This window comes from Oryzias melastigma, linkage group LG6, assembly GCF_002922805.2.
Source record: "Oryzias melastigma strain HK-1 linkage group LG6, ASM292280v2, whole genome shotgun sequence".
NCBI lineage: Eukaryota > Metazoa > Chordata > Actinopteri > Beloniformes > Adrianichthyidae > Oryzias > Oryzias melastigma.
In genome coordinates this window covers 1,602,507-1,619,315 of record NC_050517.1, presented here as the reverse complement: position 1 = coordinate 1,619,315, position 16,809 = coordinate 1,602,507, and the positions used below count along the sequence as shown (strand labels likewise).

The window sequence follows — 16,809 nt, the reverse complement described above, 5'->3', positions numbered from 1 at the left end:
GATTTTCTTATGAAAATCCTGATGCGGCCCGGCCTCACCTAGACTCCGCCTCCAGCGGCCCCCGGCTGATTTGAGTTTGAGACCCCTGATTTAGATGTATCTAGAACCTGAATCCATCGTCGCAGCTTTTCTCATCATGGACGAACTTTAGAAGTTTAACATCTTTAGAGTTAAAGCGGTCAGCAGAGAAGATTCCTCAACGTTCTTTCTTCCTGCTTCGTTCAGACGGTCCAACGCTGCTGCTTCCTCACTGGAGCACCGGCGCCGTCTGCTTCTTTGGGTCTGAACGGCTTCAAACGGCATGTCCAAAAAGTATTGTAGTGTGGAATTTGTGAAGGGGCGGAGCCATTCATTTGTGAGGGGGCGGAGCCAATAATCAGTGACAGGGCGGAGCCAGGAATTAGTGTCAGGTGTCAGTCTTTTTTTAAATCCAGGGCATCAGATCGTCCCTCACTGTCTAGTTTTTAAAATCAGGGCGGGAACTCGACACATTCATGATCTACAGATCCACGAGTTTTTCTGTGGTTGGTGGATGGTAACCAATGAAAACTGGGGGCACACTGCCACCTGCTGGGCGGGGTGGACATCCACAGACGGTTCTGGACATCCTGAGTGTTCATGACCTTCATGCAGGAACAAACACTCTCCGTCTCCACAGGAACTGGCTGATCTTCGTCACGTTCACACGAAGCTGAAGAAGCAGTTCCAGGAGAAGACCACAGAGCTCGCCCACGCCAACCGCCGCGTGGAGAGCCACGACGCTGAGGTGAAAAAGCTGCGTCTGCGGGTGGAGGAGCTGAAGAAGGAGCTGGGACAGGCTGAGGACGAGGTAGGAGAACCTCTGAAGCAGTTCAGTCATTCGGAGGAGCCGCAGACGTCTGAGATTCATGACCGTTTCAGCTGGACGAGTCCCACAACCAGACCAGGAAGCTGCAGAGGTCTCTGGACGAGCAGGTGGAGCAGGCGGAGAACCTGCAGGTCCAGCTGGAACACCTCCAGTCCAGGTCAGAAACCACAGCCCGGCTCTCCTCTCTCCATGTAAAGGTCCTTCTGGGTTCAGCAAAAACCTGCCTGTGGGTTCACGACCTCTGTGGCCTCCATGACCTTCAAGACCTTCACGACCTCCATGACCTTCACAACCTCCATGACCTTCACAACCTCCATGACCTTCCCGACCTCCATGACCTCCGTGACCTTCAAGACCTCCGTGACCTTCACGGCCTCCATGACCATCACGACCTCCATGACCTTCCCGACCTCCATGACCTCCGTGACCTTCACAACCTGCATGACCATCATGACCTTCAAGACCTTCACAACCTCCATGACCTTCACGACCTCCATGACCTTCACGGCCTCCGTGACCATCATGACCTCCATGACCTCCATGACCTTCACGGCCTCCGTGACCATCATGACTTCCATGACCATCATGACCTCCATGACCTTCACGGCCTCCATGACCTTCACGACCTCCGTGACCTTCAGGATGGTCGATGGCGTTTCCGTTCCGCGCCGTTCCATCAGTTGTTGACTCAGACCAGGAATGTCCAACTCCAGGCCTGGAGGGCCGGCCTCCTGGTGGTTCTCCAGAATCTTTGCCTCGTGTGCTGCTGATCACCTGGACCAGGTGTGTTCAGGTGGGAGGTTGGTAGGAAAACATGGAGGACACGGATCATCCAGGCCTGGATTCTGAGCTCCCTCCTCAGAGCTGCCGTCTAGAGTCTACCGCTCAGACTTTAGTCCTCATGTTGACACTGGATGTTTCAGCCAATCATGATCTGAGAGCAGGTGGGCGTGGCCTTAGTCAGAGGAAAGTGTTGGCTGTGTTTGCTCTGGTTCTCTTCAGGTTTCTGTTTCGGTTTTCTCCTGGACCTGCTGACCTCCACCTGCACAGGTTGCAGCAGAAGCTCCGCCCCTTTCCTCCTAACCTCTGCTTCTTGTCTGTCAGGTTGCGGCGGCAGCAGCACAGTCCTGCGCTCTTCGGGAAGATGAGATCCGCTCGCTTCAGTCCAGAAAACGCAGCGGCGCCGGGCAGCGAGGAGGAGGAGGAGGAGGAGGAGGAGCTGCAGATCGCGTGAACTGGACCGTCCTCCTGGAGGAGCTCCGAAGCCGTCGTCCTCCTCCTGTCAGCTGCTGGGAGGAGAACGCGAGGCGCTCTGCATCCTCACCGCACAAACACTGCCACCTGCTGTCAGGAGAGGGGAAGCGCGCCTCCATCCTCTCCACCAGAATCAGTATTTGTTCAGCAGCACCGACCCAAACCCAGTTCAGGGACAAACAGACTTTCAGTTTCATTCCATCTGAGAGTCAGTCAGTAAATTTGATTATTTATCGACCTAAAGTGATAAAGAATTCTGAGGAACTGGACAAACAGCTAAATCCAAGTTAGCTAAACGCTAAAAAAACAATGAGTTTAAAGGATTTTAGAGGTTTTTCACTTTTTGTTGAGATTTTTTTTACTTTTTATGAAACAAGTTTTTTTATTTCAGTCAAGATTCTGCCGTTGAATTAGTGTTTGATTTTCTGTTCAAACATTCATGAACATAAACTGTTAAAGCAATAAATCATCTGTACTTCATCATCATCACTGTCGCTTAGCAACAAGCTTCACCCATGCTGGAACGGGACCAAGATATTTGTACTGACCGGACTCTGGAGTATGACAGTATTTATGTGGCTGTGGACTGTTTTTGTACACGTAAGAAATGTTTAGCTCAGTGTTTTCTATCGGCTTCATAAACTCTTCAAAGAGAAACTAGTTTGTTGTTTTCCTGTCAAACCTCTGAGTTTGTAACTCCATCCATCTTCTTCTTCTGCTCATCCGGACCGAGTCATGGAGGGCAGCAGCAAAGATGCCCATCAGGAGGCATCTGGACCAGATACCCGATCCACCTCAACCGGCTCCTCTCGATGCGGAGGAGAAGTGGCTCTACTCCGAGCTCCTCCCCCTATCTCTAAGGGAGCGCCCAGCCACCCTCCAGAGGAAACTCATTTCAGCCGCTTGTAGTCGGGATCTCGTTCTTTCGGTCACGACCCAGAGCTCATGACCATAGGTGAGTACTGGAACGAAGATCGACCGGTAAATTGAGAGCTTTGCTTTCTGGCTCAGCTCTCTTTTCACCACAACAGACCGGTACAGCGACCGAATAATAGTAGACGCCGCTCCAATCCGCCTGTCAATCTCACGCTCCGATCCTCCCTCACTCGTGAACAAGACCCCAAGATATTTAAACTCCTCCCCCTGAGGCAGGAGGACTCCACCTACCGAGAGAGGATAAACTACCTTTCTCCGGTCGAGAACCATGGACTCAGACTCAAACCGCTCCAATACACACTGGAGGTCCTGGCTCAATGGAGCCAACAGAACAACATCATCTGCTAAGAGCAGAGAGGAAATCCTGTGGTCCCCAAACCAGACCCCCCCCTGGCTCCGCCTACAAATTCTGTCCATAAAGACTATGAACAGAACCGGTGATAAAGGGCAGCCCTGCCGGAGTCCAACATGCACTGAGAACAGGTCTGACTTACTGCCGGCCATGCGAACCAAGCTCCTGCTCCGGTCGTACAGAGACCGGACAGGACTCAGTAAGGCTCCCCGGACCCCATACTCCCAGAGCACCCTCCACAGGACACCACGGGGAACGCGGTCGAACGCCTTCTCCAAATCCACAAAACACATATGGACTGGATGAGCGAACTCCCACGAACCCTCCAGCACCCTGAAGAGGGTGTAGAGCTGGTCCACTGTTCCACGACCAGGACGGAAACCGCACTGTTGTTCTTGAATCTGAGGTTCGACTATCGGACGGACTCTCCTCTCCAGTACCCTGGCATAGACTTTACTGGGGAGGCTGAGGAGGTAGTTGGAACACACCCTCTGGTCCCCCTTCTTGAAAAGAGGAACCACCACCCCAGTCTGCCAGTCCAGTGGCACGGTTCCTGTCTGCCACGCAATGCCGCAGAAACGATGGAGCTGGAGAACACGGCCCACTTGGACTTGATGTCACCAGCCTCCCTCAGTTCCTGTTTCATGGTTTCATTGACATCAGAACCTGTTTAGCTAGAACTTTCATGGTGGTGGGCTGAGATTCTAGTGGAAGCTGCAGAAAAATGTTTGTTTTCATCTATCCATCCGTCTTCTAACGCTGCCTCGTATTTAGGGTCACCATGTTGCTGGAGCCTATCCCAGCCTCTGTAGGGAGAAGGGGGGGGTTTGTTCTGCTCTCCTGTCCATCCCAGACTCACAGCTGCAACATTTGGACCTACGCGTCTACGAGGAGAACATGCAAACAGAACGGGTTTGAACCAGGACCTGCTTTCTGTTTGGTGAGAGTGCTGACCGCTACACCACCGTGCACTGTGTGCATCACGCCTCTGTTCTGCTGAGAAGGAAGGATGAAAAACAGATGAAGTTTTTGGAGGTGGAAGGAGCTCCTCGCAGGAGCCTGCAGCTCCTCCTCTCGTTACTCCAGATCAGGATTCCAGGAGCTGCAGATGTTCTCCAGGTCCTCCTCTCCGCCGCATGGGGGCTGGTTTATGGAGGGAGGGAGGGAACCTCGCAGCTTCTCAGTCAGCCGAGTGAAAACAGACGAGGAACGTGAGCCGAAGCCATGAGTCCGCTCCTGCTGCTCCTGCTCTGCAGCTCTGCGGTGGCTTCAGGGCGGGGGGACCGGTTCACCAACCACTGGGCCGTCCGGATCCGGGGGGGTCCAGAACAGGCTGATGCAGTCGCAGAGAAGTATGGATACAGAAACCTGGGACAGGTACGGATCCTTCACTGATCCTCTGAAGGTTCAGGGAAAAGCAGCCGGAGGACAACAGCCGGATCAGGAGAATCTGGAGTTCAGAGCCGGAATCCTCCGGAAAAATGATTTCAGAGAAGCTTCTGGAAAGTTTTCCTCCAGCAAACAGCTGCAGATGTTTCAGGGACGAAGCGGAGAAGCTGCAATTTCATCAGGACTTCCTGCTGCAGTTTCTGATCACAACAGCTCATTCTGGACTTAAGACATCCGAGTTTATGATCTGCAGTCGCGCAGCTGTGCAGTAATGCAGCTGTGCAGTCGCGCAGCTGTGCAGTAATGCAGCTGTGCAGTCGTGCAGTCGTGCAGTAATGCAGCTGTGCAGTAATGCAGCTGTGCAGTAATGCAGCTGTGCAGTAATGCAGCTGTGCAGTAATGCAGCTGTGCAGTAATGCAGCAGTGCAGTCGCGCAGCTGTGCAGTCGTGCAACAAGCGTTGCTCCACATTTCTGTGAGACTGGACTGGAAGAGCTTTCCGATGTTCTGGTTTCCAGATGTACGATTGTTAAAGTCTGTAAATGTAAACTTTGGAGAGAAGATCAAAGTCAGTTCCTGAGCATCAGAAAAGGTGGGGGGGGGCTCCAAACCCCAGAATCCAGAATAGAAGGTTCCAGATTCTTGCAGCTCGGTCCAACCCCCCCCCCGTGCACTGAGAGCTGTTTGGGTTCAGGGTTCTCCTGTAGGAACTGAAGCTGCAGGTCTCTGTGTCTGAGCAGGTCGGGGGTCTGCAGGATCTCTACCACTTCCACCACAGCAGGGTGCTCCGCCGCGCCGCCTTCCCGCTCCGGGGCCGCCACAGCTTCATCCACCTGGACGCCAAGGTAAGACTCAAAGGACGCGGTACAGAGCCAGCCGGCGGCAGGGGCACGGCTGGATTCAGGTTCTGGCCCGTTTCTACCCACAGGTTTAACCTCCTTCCTCTGTGACATCATGGGAGGCGGAGTCATCGACTCTTAGAAACAGATCAAACTATTTCCTTTTCGTTCCCAGACTCCAGTGGACACAAACATCTTCTCTACTGTTTCATGGTTTAACTGGATTCAGTTGGAACTGATCTCATGTTTGAACTGGGTTTATGTTTGATCTGGTTTCATGTTTGAACTGGGTTTATGTTTGATCTGAATTTATTTTGGAGCTGGTTTTATGTCTGAACTGGTTTCATGTGTGAACTGGTTTAAGTCATGTTTGATCTGGTTTCATGTTTGAACTGGTTTCATGTTTGATCTAGTTTCATACTTGATTTGGTTTCATGCTGGAACTGGATTCATATTTGAACTGGTTTCATGTTTAATCTAGTTTTATGTTTGAACTGGATTCATATTTTAAATGGTCTCATGTTTGATCTGGTTTAATGTTTGAACTTGTTTCATGTTTGATCTGGTTTCATGTTTGAAATGGTTTCATTGTGAACTGGTTTCATGTTTGAACTGGTTTCACGTTTGAATTGGATTATTTTTTTAACTGGATTCATGTTTGACCTAGTTTCATGTTTAAGCTGGTTTCATGTTGAACAGTTTTCATTTTTTAACTGGTTTCATATTTGATCTGGATTTATTTTGAAGCTGGTTTTATGTCTGAACTCGTTTCATGTTTGAACTGGTTTCATGTTTGAAATGGATTATTGTTTGAACTGGTTTCATGTTTGAACTGGTTTCATTGTGAACTGATTTCATTTTTGAACAGGTTTCACGTTTGAACTGGATTAATTTGGAAGCTGGTTTTATGTTTGATCTAGTTTCATGTTTGAACCGTTTTCATGTTTGAACTGTTTTCATGTTTGAACTGATTTCATTTTTGAACAGGTTTCACGTTTGAACTGGATTAATTTTGATGCTGGTTTTATGTTTGTTCTAGTTTCATGTTGGAACTGGTTTCATGTTTGAACTGTTTTCGTGTTTGAACTGGTTTCATTTTTGAACAGGTTTCATGTTTGAACTGGATTAATTATGATGCTGGTTTTATGTTTGATCTAGTTTCATGTTTGAACTGGATTAATTTTGATGCTGGTTTTATGTTTGATCTAGTTTCATGTTTGAACTGGTTTCATGTTTGAACTGTTTTCGTGTTTGAACTGGTTTCATTTTTGAACAGGTTTCACATTTGAACTGGATTAATTTGGAAGCTGGTTTTATGTTTGATCTAGTTTCATGTTAGAACTGTTTTCATGTTTGAACTGTTTTCATGTTTTAATTTGGTTTCATTTTTGAACAGGTTTCACGTTTGAACTGGATTAATTTTGATGCTGGTTTTATGTTTGATCTAGTTTCATGTTGGAACTGGTTTCATGTTTGAACTGTTTTCATGTTTGAACTGGTTTCATTTTTGAACAGGTTTCATGTTTGAACTGGTTTCATTTTTGAACAGGTTTCACGTTTGAACTGGATTAATTATGATGCTGGTTTTATGTTTGATCTAGTTTCATGTTGGAACTGGTTTCATGTTTGAACTGTTTTCATGTTTGACCTGGATTCATGTTGGAGCTGGTTTCATGTTGGAGCTGGATTCATGTTGGAGCTGGTTTCATGTTGGAGCTGGTTTCATGTTGGAGCTGGTTTCATGTTGGAGCTGGTTTCCACTCCCTCTCCAGGTGGCGTGGGCCCAGCAGCAGCTGGTGAAGCCGAGAGTAAAGAGGTCTGTCCTGAGAGACTCCGCCCTCCTCAGCTTCAATGACCCTAAATGGTCAAAGATGTGGTACATTGTAAGTGGGCTCCACCGCGGTTCCTCCTGCAGACTCCTGGATCAGAACCCTGACCTGTGTGGTTCTCTCAGCACTGTCAGGATGGAAGCGGACGCTGTCGCTCTGAGATGAACGTTCTGGCCGCCTGGCAGAGAGGGTTCACCGGCAGGAACGTGGTGGTCAGCATCCTGGATGACGGCATTGAGAGGACCCACCCTGACCTGAGCCAGAACTACGTAGGACCACCCCCACCCCCACAGCACTGCTTCATGGAGATCCTGGCGGTTTGTCACACCTGAGCACTCCTCCTTCGACTTTTTCTGTAGGATCATCTCGCAAGTTACGACATCAACGGGAACGACCACGACCCGACGCCACGCTACGACTCCCGCAACGAAAACGTGTAAGATGCTTCCTTCAGGACCAGCTCAGAACTCTCCTGAGCTGCAGGTTCTGCTGGTGTTCGGTGGGGTTCTGCTGGTGGGGGCTAGCAGAGGGAGGGCGGGGCTTCACACTGCAGCACGCTATTGGTGGATGAAAGCCCCCTCGCTGGGGGCCGAACCCAGACGTCTGAGTCTGAGGATGTTTGCCTTCACCTGCATGATCACAACGCCGGCGCTGAAGAAGGCGGCAATTTTTTATTCCAAATTGGTCATAGCAACTGGATTATGAGCAGGTCCGGCCCTGTGGCGCCCCCTGCAGGGTCTTAGACTCAGAAACTCCAGCTGGGGCAAAAACTGGACTCAACTCAGCTGGAAAATGGAGGGATTTCAACTGTTAAAAGTGTTGAAAAAAAACAAGACAGCCAATTGAATCTGTCTCAAATGAGAGTAAAAGTATTTATTTTAAAGTTATCAATTTGATTAAAAAAAGTCAAATGTTACAATTGCCCCATAACGCGGGCAATTGTAACATTTGAAACCAAATCAGAACAACAACTTTATTTCTTCATCAAAGTGTCCGACTTAAAGAGCTGTAGTTTTAAGATTTTCATAACTTTTACGACATAAACCTCTTATAGTAAAACAACACTGTGATAAAACACCTTAAAGTAGTTTGTTTTTAACTTGACTTGTAAACTTTTCTAAATAGAGTGTTAAATATTTCCAACCAAAACCATTTTTAATAAACAAAGCACAGCATCTTTTGGACAAAATAAAGAACATATTTTCCTTCTAATCAAAACATACTTGGTAGTTATGTTCTAAAGTCTTTTGTCTGAACTCTAAATTCTGTTTCTTCTGTAAACACAACTCAAAGTAAAGTTCAACTACCTGAACTTAAAATGGTTGTTTGATCCTATTCCCAAATCTGATCCGATCACAATGTTGCATACAGAGGTCACATGACCTTCATGCGCCCAGTGCTTCCAGAACCTGCTGTAGAAGAACCAGAAGGTTCAGAGCGACAGCAGATGAAATCATGATGATCACATATGAACCCTTTAACACCAGAGCTCCAGCGTTCCTGTTCTTTCATTTACTGTCATCATTCCAGCTCGCTGAGCCGCTTCTCTCCTTCAGAATCTGCTGATCCAGTTACGGTTGAAGACTCGCAGTATGTTCAGATTATTTTGGTTCATGCGTCACCGCCGACGCCCTAATAGTCCAATTCAGAGTTGTGACGATGTTTTTGTCATTTTGACATGATGGAAACATTAGCCGGGTAGTTGTAACACTTTGTAACATTTGCCCCTGACGAGGGCGGCCATGTTTTCAAGAATTCTTATTCAAACGCAGGCCTGAACGCATCATTTAAACATAAAACCGCAGCTTCATCTCAGTACCACATCTGGTACTTACCTCCAGAAAAACGTGTTTTTGTCCGTAGAAAGTGACATGAAATGCTGAACCTGCTTGCAGTCCAATAGCATGTGGAGGGAGGAAATGAGCATGCTGGGGGCGGAGCTTAAGCCTCTGTTTCTGTTGGAGATGGGACCCTGGTTCCATCTGCCCCTTGTCCTGATGGTTCAGGGAATGACATGAATGATGGATCCAGAGATGTCCTCTAACCAAGAAGGAGCACAGCGCTGTGGGCGGAGCTTCTGCTCCCATAAGTGTAGTGAGATCCAGGAGACTGACTCTTCTTTGATGACAGCTCTTCTGTCAATCAGCTTCAGATCATCTTCATGTTTTCTGAGCTTCGTGGCGAGCTCCTGAACGCGTTCCTAATCTGTGCGAGGAAACTTTCTCTCCATCTTGAGCTCCTGCAGGGACCACCAAACCTCTATGGCAGGGGTATTCAAATCCAGGCCTCGAGGGCCGGTGTCCTACATGTTTTCCAACCAACCTTCCATTGAAGCTCCTTATTGGCTAAACATACCTGATCCTGGAAATTAGCAGCAGATAAGGCAGGATTTCTGGAAAACCTACAGCAGAGAGGCCCAAATCCAGGCCTCGAGGGCCAGCTTCCTGTAGGTTTTCCAGAAATCCTGCCTTATCTGCTGCTAATTTCCAGGATCAGGTATGTTTAGCCAATAAGGAGCTTCAATGGAAGGTTGGTTGGAAAACATGTAGGACACCGGCCCTCGAGGTCTGGATTTGAATACCCCTGCTCTATGGCCTCTGAGTTTCTGTCTGTGGTTTCTGGATCTCCGGTCTACATGAAGACATGGAACCAGGTGCGCCGGCGAGGTGGCAGCAGCGGCCAACAACTCGCATTGCATCGTGGGAATTGCCTACAACGCCCACATTGGAGGTCAGTGGAGAGAGCAGAAGTCTGTGGAGCGAGAGTTTGGAGGCTCTTAAAGTGAAACATTCAAACGGTGTCAAACTTCAGGCCTCGAGGGCCGGTGTCCTCCATGGTTTCCAGCTAACCTGCCATAGAGCTCCTTATGGGCTGAACACACCTGATCAGGTAATCAGCAGCAGCATGGCGGCCCTCGAGGCCTGGAGCCTGACACCCCCGTTTGAGAGAGGAAGAACCCATCCATCTGTCCAATCATAAAAGGACTTTTAACGGAACCATCTTTTCCTGTACGGCAAGCCAAAGAGGACAAAGTTTTCCAAAGTCTTTTGTGAAGAAACGTTTTTCACATTTTAAACAAATTTGATGAACAGAGAAAAGATGCTCCAGAAGCTCCTCCCCCCGAGATTTAGAGAACTAGGTTAAAATATTTGATGAAATCAACCTCATTTCTTCAGAACCAGCGCGTGCGGTTCGGTTCCTCTCAGCTGCTGGCCTGTTCCCTGCAGGGATTCGGATGCTGGATGGAGATGTGACGGACATCGTGGAAGCCAAATCCCTGCGGATCCGCCCGGACTACATCCACATCTACAGCGCCAGCTGGGGGCCAAAGGATGACGGCAGGACCGTGGACGGGCCGGGGCCGCTGACCAGGCTGGCCTTTGAAGAAGGCATCAAGAAGGTCCGTCGGAGTGTCTGCTGGAAGCTGAGTGGCACCATTGCTCACCGGCGCCTCTTCCCGTGCCGCAGGGCCGCCGAGGCCTGGGCTCCGTCTTTGTGTGGGCTGCAGGTAACGGGGGCCGGCAGGCCGACCACTGCTCCTGTGACGGCTACACCAGCAGCATCTACACCATCTCCGTGTCCAGCACCACCGAGAACGGAAACAAGCCCTGGTACCTGGAGGCCTGCAGCTCCATCATGGTCACGACCTACAGCAGCGGAGACTTTCACGAGAGGAAGATGGTACGTCTGCCGGTTCTGGACTCAGACGCGGCCCAGTGTTCACGCTGACTCCCTGCAGGTCACCACGGATCTGTGGCAGCGCTGCACCGACGGTCACACCGGAACCTCCATCTCCGCCCCCATCGTGGCTGGAGTCATCGCTCTCGCCCTGGAGGCCAAGTGAGTCGTGTTAACCCTTTAGCTCCAGCGTTGAGGCTCTTTGGACTGCGGTGACGCTGTGACCGGTTAACAGAATTCCAGTAGATTCTGACGTGAAGGAAAGACGATCTTCTCTGCATCAGAACTTGTTGAAGTGCGCTGATTTGCTTAAATGGTCATAGAGTGACGGTAATGGTGATTTAAAGGGTTAAAGTCACAGCTGCAGCCAGTCATGTGACTCAGATGAGTGATTGACAGTCAGTCCACAGCCAGCAGGGGGCGCTCTGTCAGCGCTGATGGAGATCCAGAACTGTCCCTTCTCAAAGTGAGCAGATGTTGGTTGGAATCATTGACTGTATATTCACTGGACATGTCAGCCCTTCCCCCCTCGTGTTATATTCCCTGATTGAGATCTGGGACAGAAATGGTCCAGAACGGTCCAGAACGGTCCAGAACGGTCCAGAACGGTCCCGACCTGCTGGGAACTGCTTCTTTGTTTCCTACAGTTTTCTGCTGAGCTGGAGGGACGTCCAGCACCTGCTGGTGAAGACGTCTAGACCCGCCCACCTGAAGGCTGAAGACTGGAAGACCAATGCCGCAGGACTCACAGGTGAGGCTCCTCCCACCTCCCTTCTGGAGCGGAAATTGTCTGAGCTTTGCTGGTCTGTCTCTCAGTCAGTCACCTGTACGGCTTCGGCCTGGTGGACGCCGAGGCCATGGTGATGGAGGCCAGGAGGTGGAGGACGGTTCCTCCTCAGCACACCTGCAGTCAGGTGTCAGCGCGGCGCAGCAGGTGAGCAGAACACACAGACGTGCGGTGAGGGTTATGTCTGCTGTCCTTTTGAGGTCTCAGTTGGAGGGGGGGGTCATAATCATAAATCATAATCATTACTGTCATCTGTCAATGCTAAATGCTGTAAGGTTGTCTAGAGCTTTTCTACCTCCTGGATCGCCCAAAGCGCTTCACAGACACAGACTCTGCTGCTGAACACTGGCGCCAACCTTCCACCAGAGGCAGTGTGGGTTCACTGCTTGCCCAAGGACCGGCAAGGCGGGAATCGAACCTGCAATCTGATCAGAGTCAGACCACCCTACCGCTGAACCAGGGCTGCCCTAACCTAAATGAAAAGTCATCTTGTCTCATTTCCTCGTCGTCTCATTTCCTCGTCGTCTCGTTTCCTCGTCGTCTCGTTTCCTCGTCGTCTCGTTTCCTCATCGTCTCTTTTCCTCGTCGTCTCGTTTCCTTGTCGTATCGTTTCCTCGTCGTCTCATTTCCTCGTCGTCTCGTTTCCTCGTCGTCTCGTTTCCTCTTCGTCTCGTTTCCTCGTCGTCTCATTTCCTCGTCGTCTCGTTTCCTCGTCGTCTCGTTTCCTCTTCGTCTCGTTTCCTCAGCGTCTCGTTTCCTCGTCGTCTCGTTTCCTCCTCGTCTTGATTACTCGTCGTCTCGATTTTTCGTCGTCTTGTTTCTCATCTCGTGTCTCGTCTATTTGTCTCGTTTCCTCGTCGTCTCGTTTACACTTCGTCTCTTTTCCTCGTCGTCTCGTTTCCTCGTCGTCTCGTTTCCTCGTCGTCTCGTTTCCTCTTCGTCTCGTTTCCTCTTCGTCTCGTTTCCTCGTCTTGATTACTCGTCGTCTCGATTTTTCGTCGTCTTGTTTCTCATCTCGTGTCTCGTCTATTTGTCTCATTTCCTCGTCATCTCGTTTCCTCGTCGTCTCGTTTCCTCGGCGTCTCGTTTCCTCGTCGTCTCGATTCCTCTTCGTCTCGTTTCCTCGTCGTCTCGTTTCCTCAGCGTCTCGTTTCCTCGTCGTCTCGATTTTTTTGCGTCTCGATTTTTCGTCGTCTCGATTTTTCGTCGTCTTGTTTCTCATCTCGTGTCTCGTCTATTTGTCTCATTTCCTCGGCGTCTCGTTTCCTCGTCGTCTCGTTTCCTCGTCGTCTCGTTTCCTCGTCGTCTCGTTTCCTCGGCGTCTCGTTTCCTCGGCGTCTCGTTTCCTCGTCGTCTCGTTTCCTCGTCGTCTCGTTTCCTCGTCGTCTCGATTTTTTGTCGGCTCGATTTTTCGTCGTCTTGTTTCTCATCTCGTGTCTCGTCTATTTGTCTCATTTACTCATTGCCCATTTTCTCGTCATCCCGTCGTCTCATCGTGGTTGTCCTCAGCTAGATCTTCTGCTCAGACTTTTGGCCTCACTCATCTCCTCTCTTCTTCGTTGGTTTGTTTGACGGCGTTGTCATGTAAAGTTCTCTCGCAGTAACAGGAATGGGAAACAACCTGTTGAATGAAAACGTATCAAACATGTTCCAGGCACATCCATGCAGGACTACGCCTTAACAGCAGCATCACCACATCTGGATGTTCAGAAGATCCCCAGGTGCACGTTCAGCACCTGGAGCATGTGGTCGTCAAGGTGCTGCTGCTACATCCACGACGAGGAGATCTGGAGATCGAGCTCATCTCTCCATCTGGAACGAGGTCACAGCTGCTGGGCAGGAGGTGAGACGCCCACATGAACGTAGATCTGAGCTCCACCAGAACGTATCTCCACCTGTTCTATGGTTCAGTCTGACAGCCATTTGAACATCATCCGCTTGTCTGAAGATCCTCTGGATCCTCTGATCCTTGGACCTTGAGCTCTCCATGGACCGCATCGAACAGTGGAGACCAAAGAGAGCAGATTCCTGCTTCAGCAGATCTCTCTGATCTTCTTCTTCAGGTTGCTGGACAGCTCCAGTGAGGGCTTCAGGAACTGGGAGTTCATGAGCGTTCACTTCTGGGCTGAGACACCAGCTGGTACGTGGACCCTGGAGGTCAAAGACACTCCATCCAAACTCCGCAACCCAGAGGTGTTGGGTAAGAGCTGCCGGCCTCGCATCCAAACCATCATCATCACCAGCTCATCATCGTCCTTCATGTCATGTTGAGCAGGAAACCTGAAAGAATGGACTTTGATCCTTCACGGTACCTCCCAGAGTCCATACCAGAACCCTGCTGTTCCTCACCCACGCTCCGGAGAGCAGGAAACCCCGGAGGAGCCGGAGGAGGAAGAGGAGGAGTACAGCGGTGAGAGAACTGATGAAGGAATCACATGATCACAGGTGTTCAGTTAAAGCCCCCCCCCCCTTCTGTCCATCTACTTGAACCCAACCAGGAAGTTCTGGCCGTGATCATGTGATCCAGTCTTTATCCAAACAGAGACGAGTTAGACTTTCAGATTCCTCCTCCAGTTTTCTCAGAGTTAGTCTGAATCCAGAGGACTGAACGTCTAAGCTGTTGTTTGAGGAGTTTGGACTGACTGTTGGGATGACGGGACCTGTTCTGATCCAGGCCCGTGTCACAGAGAGTGTGCAGATCGAGGCTGTGATGGACCAGCAGCTGAGGACTGCCGGAGCTGCATCCACTTTAGTCTGGGCAGGTAAGAGGAGAATGTTGAGGTCCCACCTGTTGAGCTGTGACGGTCCAGACTGATCCGTTCATCTTCATGTGGTTGAAGAACCTGCGTGAGCCAGTGTCCACAGGGAACCTTTGAGAACGGGACGTCCCGGCGCTGCCAGCGCTGCTCCAGAGGCTGTGAGAGCTGCCGCGGACCGTCGGTGAGGGACTGCCTGTCCTGCAGGAGGGGGCGGTTCCTAAACCTGCTCACCTCCAGCTGCTCGCACACCTGCCCCCCCGGGACCTTCACAGACGACGGTAAGTATGCAGGAGCTGAAGCATGTGGTCCAGAACCGCATCAGACGTGGTTCCTGGAGAAGGATGGAGCATGAAAGAACAGGTGAAGGAAAGTCACCTTCCAGGTGATCAGCCGACCTAAGGCTCAGGAAGACATCTGAAGATGTTTGATCTGGAGTCCATCCGTCCTTTCATACTCTGCTCCTCCCACAAATCCAGGTCTCCAACCGTCATCTTCATCTTGTGGTGAGATCTCATTTTGGAGGCTGGTTCTGTGGACCCTGTATGTGAAGAACCACAGCCTTTGGTCCAAAGGGGTTCAGTTCTCTGGTGCAGGACTTTAGTGAGGATTACTGCCAAAACCAAACTCCTCACTTATGGAGGAGATCTAGAACCTGAGACCAGCAGGAACCCACCAGCTGGGTCTCAATCGGACCTTCCTGAGAGTGGTGGTGGTTCCTCGTGAAGGTTCTCACCACCGTTATTCTTTGAAACTTTTATTTTTATTCATTATTTTACCTGAAACGTCCAGGTGATTTTCATCAGGTAACCTGGACGTTCTACCAGCAATCCAGATCCTGAACCTCTGAAATGTTTTGTTCTTTATTTTTCTAGTTTTCTTCTGAGTTTTTATTTGTGATAAAGATGATGAAGATGATGAAGATGTTCTGCAGTTCTTTCAGGCAGAAGCAGTCTATTGGTTTGAACATCTCCCATGTTTCAGGTCAGAGGCGCTGTGGGAGCTGTGACGACAGCTGCAGGGAATGCATCCAGCAGGCAGACAGGTGCACAGCCTGTTACCACGGTTACAGGTAAATGATGATCTCCTCAGAGTGAGGAGGAGCCTGTGAGGAGGAGCCTGTGAGGAGCAGCCTGTGAGGAGCAGCCTTAACATCCATCTGCTTCAGTCTGGCAGGGATGGCGTGCGTCCCTCAGTGCGGCGCCGGGACCTTCTTCCACGTGGAGGAGAGGAGCTGCAGCTCCTGCCACTCCTCCTGCAGGACGTGCTCAGGTGTGGGAGGAGCTCCTCCTGCTGGGGCGTGGCCTGCAGCCGCTGACCTCGCTGTGTTTCAGGGGCGGGGCCGGAGGCGTGTCTGCACTGCGCCGAGGGCTTCCTGCAGCAGGAGTGGAGGTGTGTCCAGGCGTGCTCGCCGGGGTTCTATCCGGGAACGGCAGCGGGCCTCCCTCATGGGCTCTGTCACAGGTGAGTGAGGGGCGCCGGTTCTGCAGGGGGCGGGGCTCTCCGTCTGCAGCTCTGCTTCTGCATACAGGTGTGAGGAGAACTGTCTGCGCTGCAGCGGAGCAGGGAGCAGCTGCAGCCGATGCACGGCGGGCTTCAGTCTGATCAGCCGGACCTGCATCATGAAGGCCTCCTGCAGCGATGGTGAGTTCACCCGAGGCGCGCCGCAGAAGCTCCTCCCCTTTTTGACTGGAGACTGAGGCTCCTCTGTCTGCAGCAGACGAAGTCTTCTGTGAGATGGTGAAGACCAACCGTCTCTGCCAGAGGAAGTTCTACCGGCAGTTCTGCTGCCGTACCTGCCTGATGAACGCCTGAGCGCTGTAGACCGGACCCAGCAGAACCTCCAGAACCGCAGCAGATGGACCACAGAAGGACGGACTCATCACAGACGCTTCACTCCTGCAGCTCCTCTGGGATCTTCAGCTGCAGGAACCAGCAGCTGCTGCTCATTGGTGGATGCGGGCCTGGAGGCGGAGCCTCGGTGGTGACGGTCAGGGCTGGACGCTGCAGAAGCAGAGGTTCCATTCTGCAGCAGGATTTCAAAATAAAAGATCCTGATCAAAAGAAACAGGAAGTCTGAAGGAACTGTTTCCTGTCCCTTCACGAGCACTCGTGCCGGGCTGGAGCACTCACATGACACACG

At 50.8% G+C, this 16,809-nt stretch overlaps 2 protein-coding genes across 2 annotated transcripts in view; both read left to right on the top strand.

The window, feature by feature from the left end:
- Positions 1-2,761, top strand: part of ccdc102a (coiled-coil domain containing 102A) — a 20,470-nt gene extending 17,709 nt beyond the window's left edge. Inside the window, exons 9-11 of the mRNA XM_024282734.2 lie at positions 659-829; positions 901-1,004; positions 1,952-2,761. Coding sequence (XP_024138502.1) covers positions 659-829; positions 901-1,004; positions 1,952-2,081 — 405 coding nt within the window. The 3' untranslated portion in view covers positions 2,082-2,761. The remainder of the gene's footprint in view (positions 1-658; positions 830-900; positions 1,005-1,951) is intronic.
- Positions 2,762-3,938: 1,177 nt separating this feature from the next.
- Positions 3,939-16,733, top strand: LOC112151969 (proprotein convertase subtilisin/kexin type 6). The gene is made up of 21 exons (XM_036212160.1): positions 3,939-4,766; positions 5,518-5,622; positions 7,389-7,499; positions 7,571-7,714; positions 7,805-7,881; positions 10,087-10,175; positions 10,673-10,845; positions 10,914-11,126; positions 11,185-11,285; positions 11,771-11,874; positions 11,940-12,057; positions 13,565-13,753; positions 13,974-14,110; positions 14,186-14,320; positions 14,585-14,672; positions 14,751-14,947; positions 15,651-15,738; positions 15,835-15,938; positions 16,001-16,130; positions 16,198-16,310; positions 16,384-16,733. Exons 1-21 carry the CDS (start codon positions 4,614-4,616, stop codon positions 16,479-16,481), a joined length of 2,667 nt encoding a protein of 888 aa, XP_036068053.1. The 5' UTR covers positions 3,939-4,613; the 3' UTR covers positions 16,482-16,733.
- The last annotated feature ends 76 nt before the right edge of the window (positions 16,734-16,809 follow it).

Excerpts from the sequence above, each read along its gene's own strand:
- LOC112151969 (XM_036212160.1), top strand. The coding sequence starts at position 4,614 with ATGAGTCCGCTCCTGCTGCTCCTGCTCTGCAGCTCTGCGGTGGCTTCA. Across the intron at positions 14,111-14,185 it reads CCGCAACCCAGAGGTGTTGG|GAAACCTGAAAGAATGGACT; the intron begins GTAAGAGCTGCC and ends CATGTTGAGCAG. Across the intron at positions 14,948-15,650 it reads CGGGACCTTCACAGACGACG|GTCAGAGGCGCTGTGGGAGC; the intron begins GTAAGTATGCAG and ends CCCATGTTTCAG.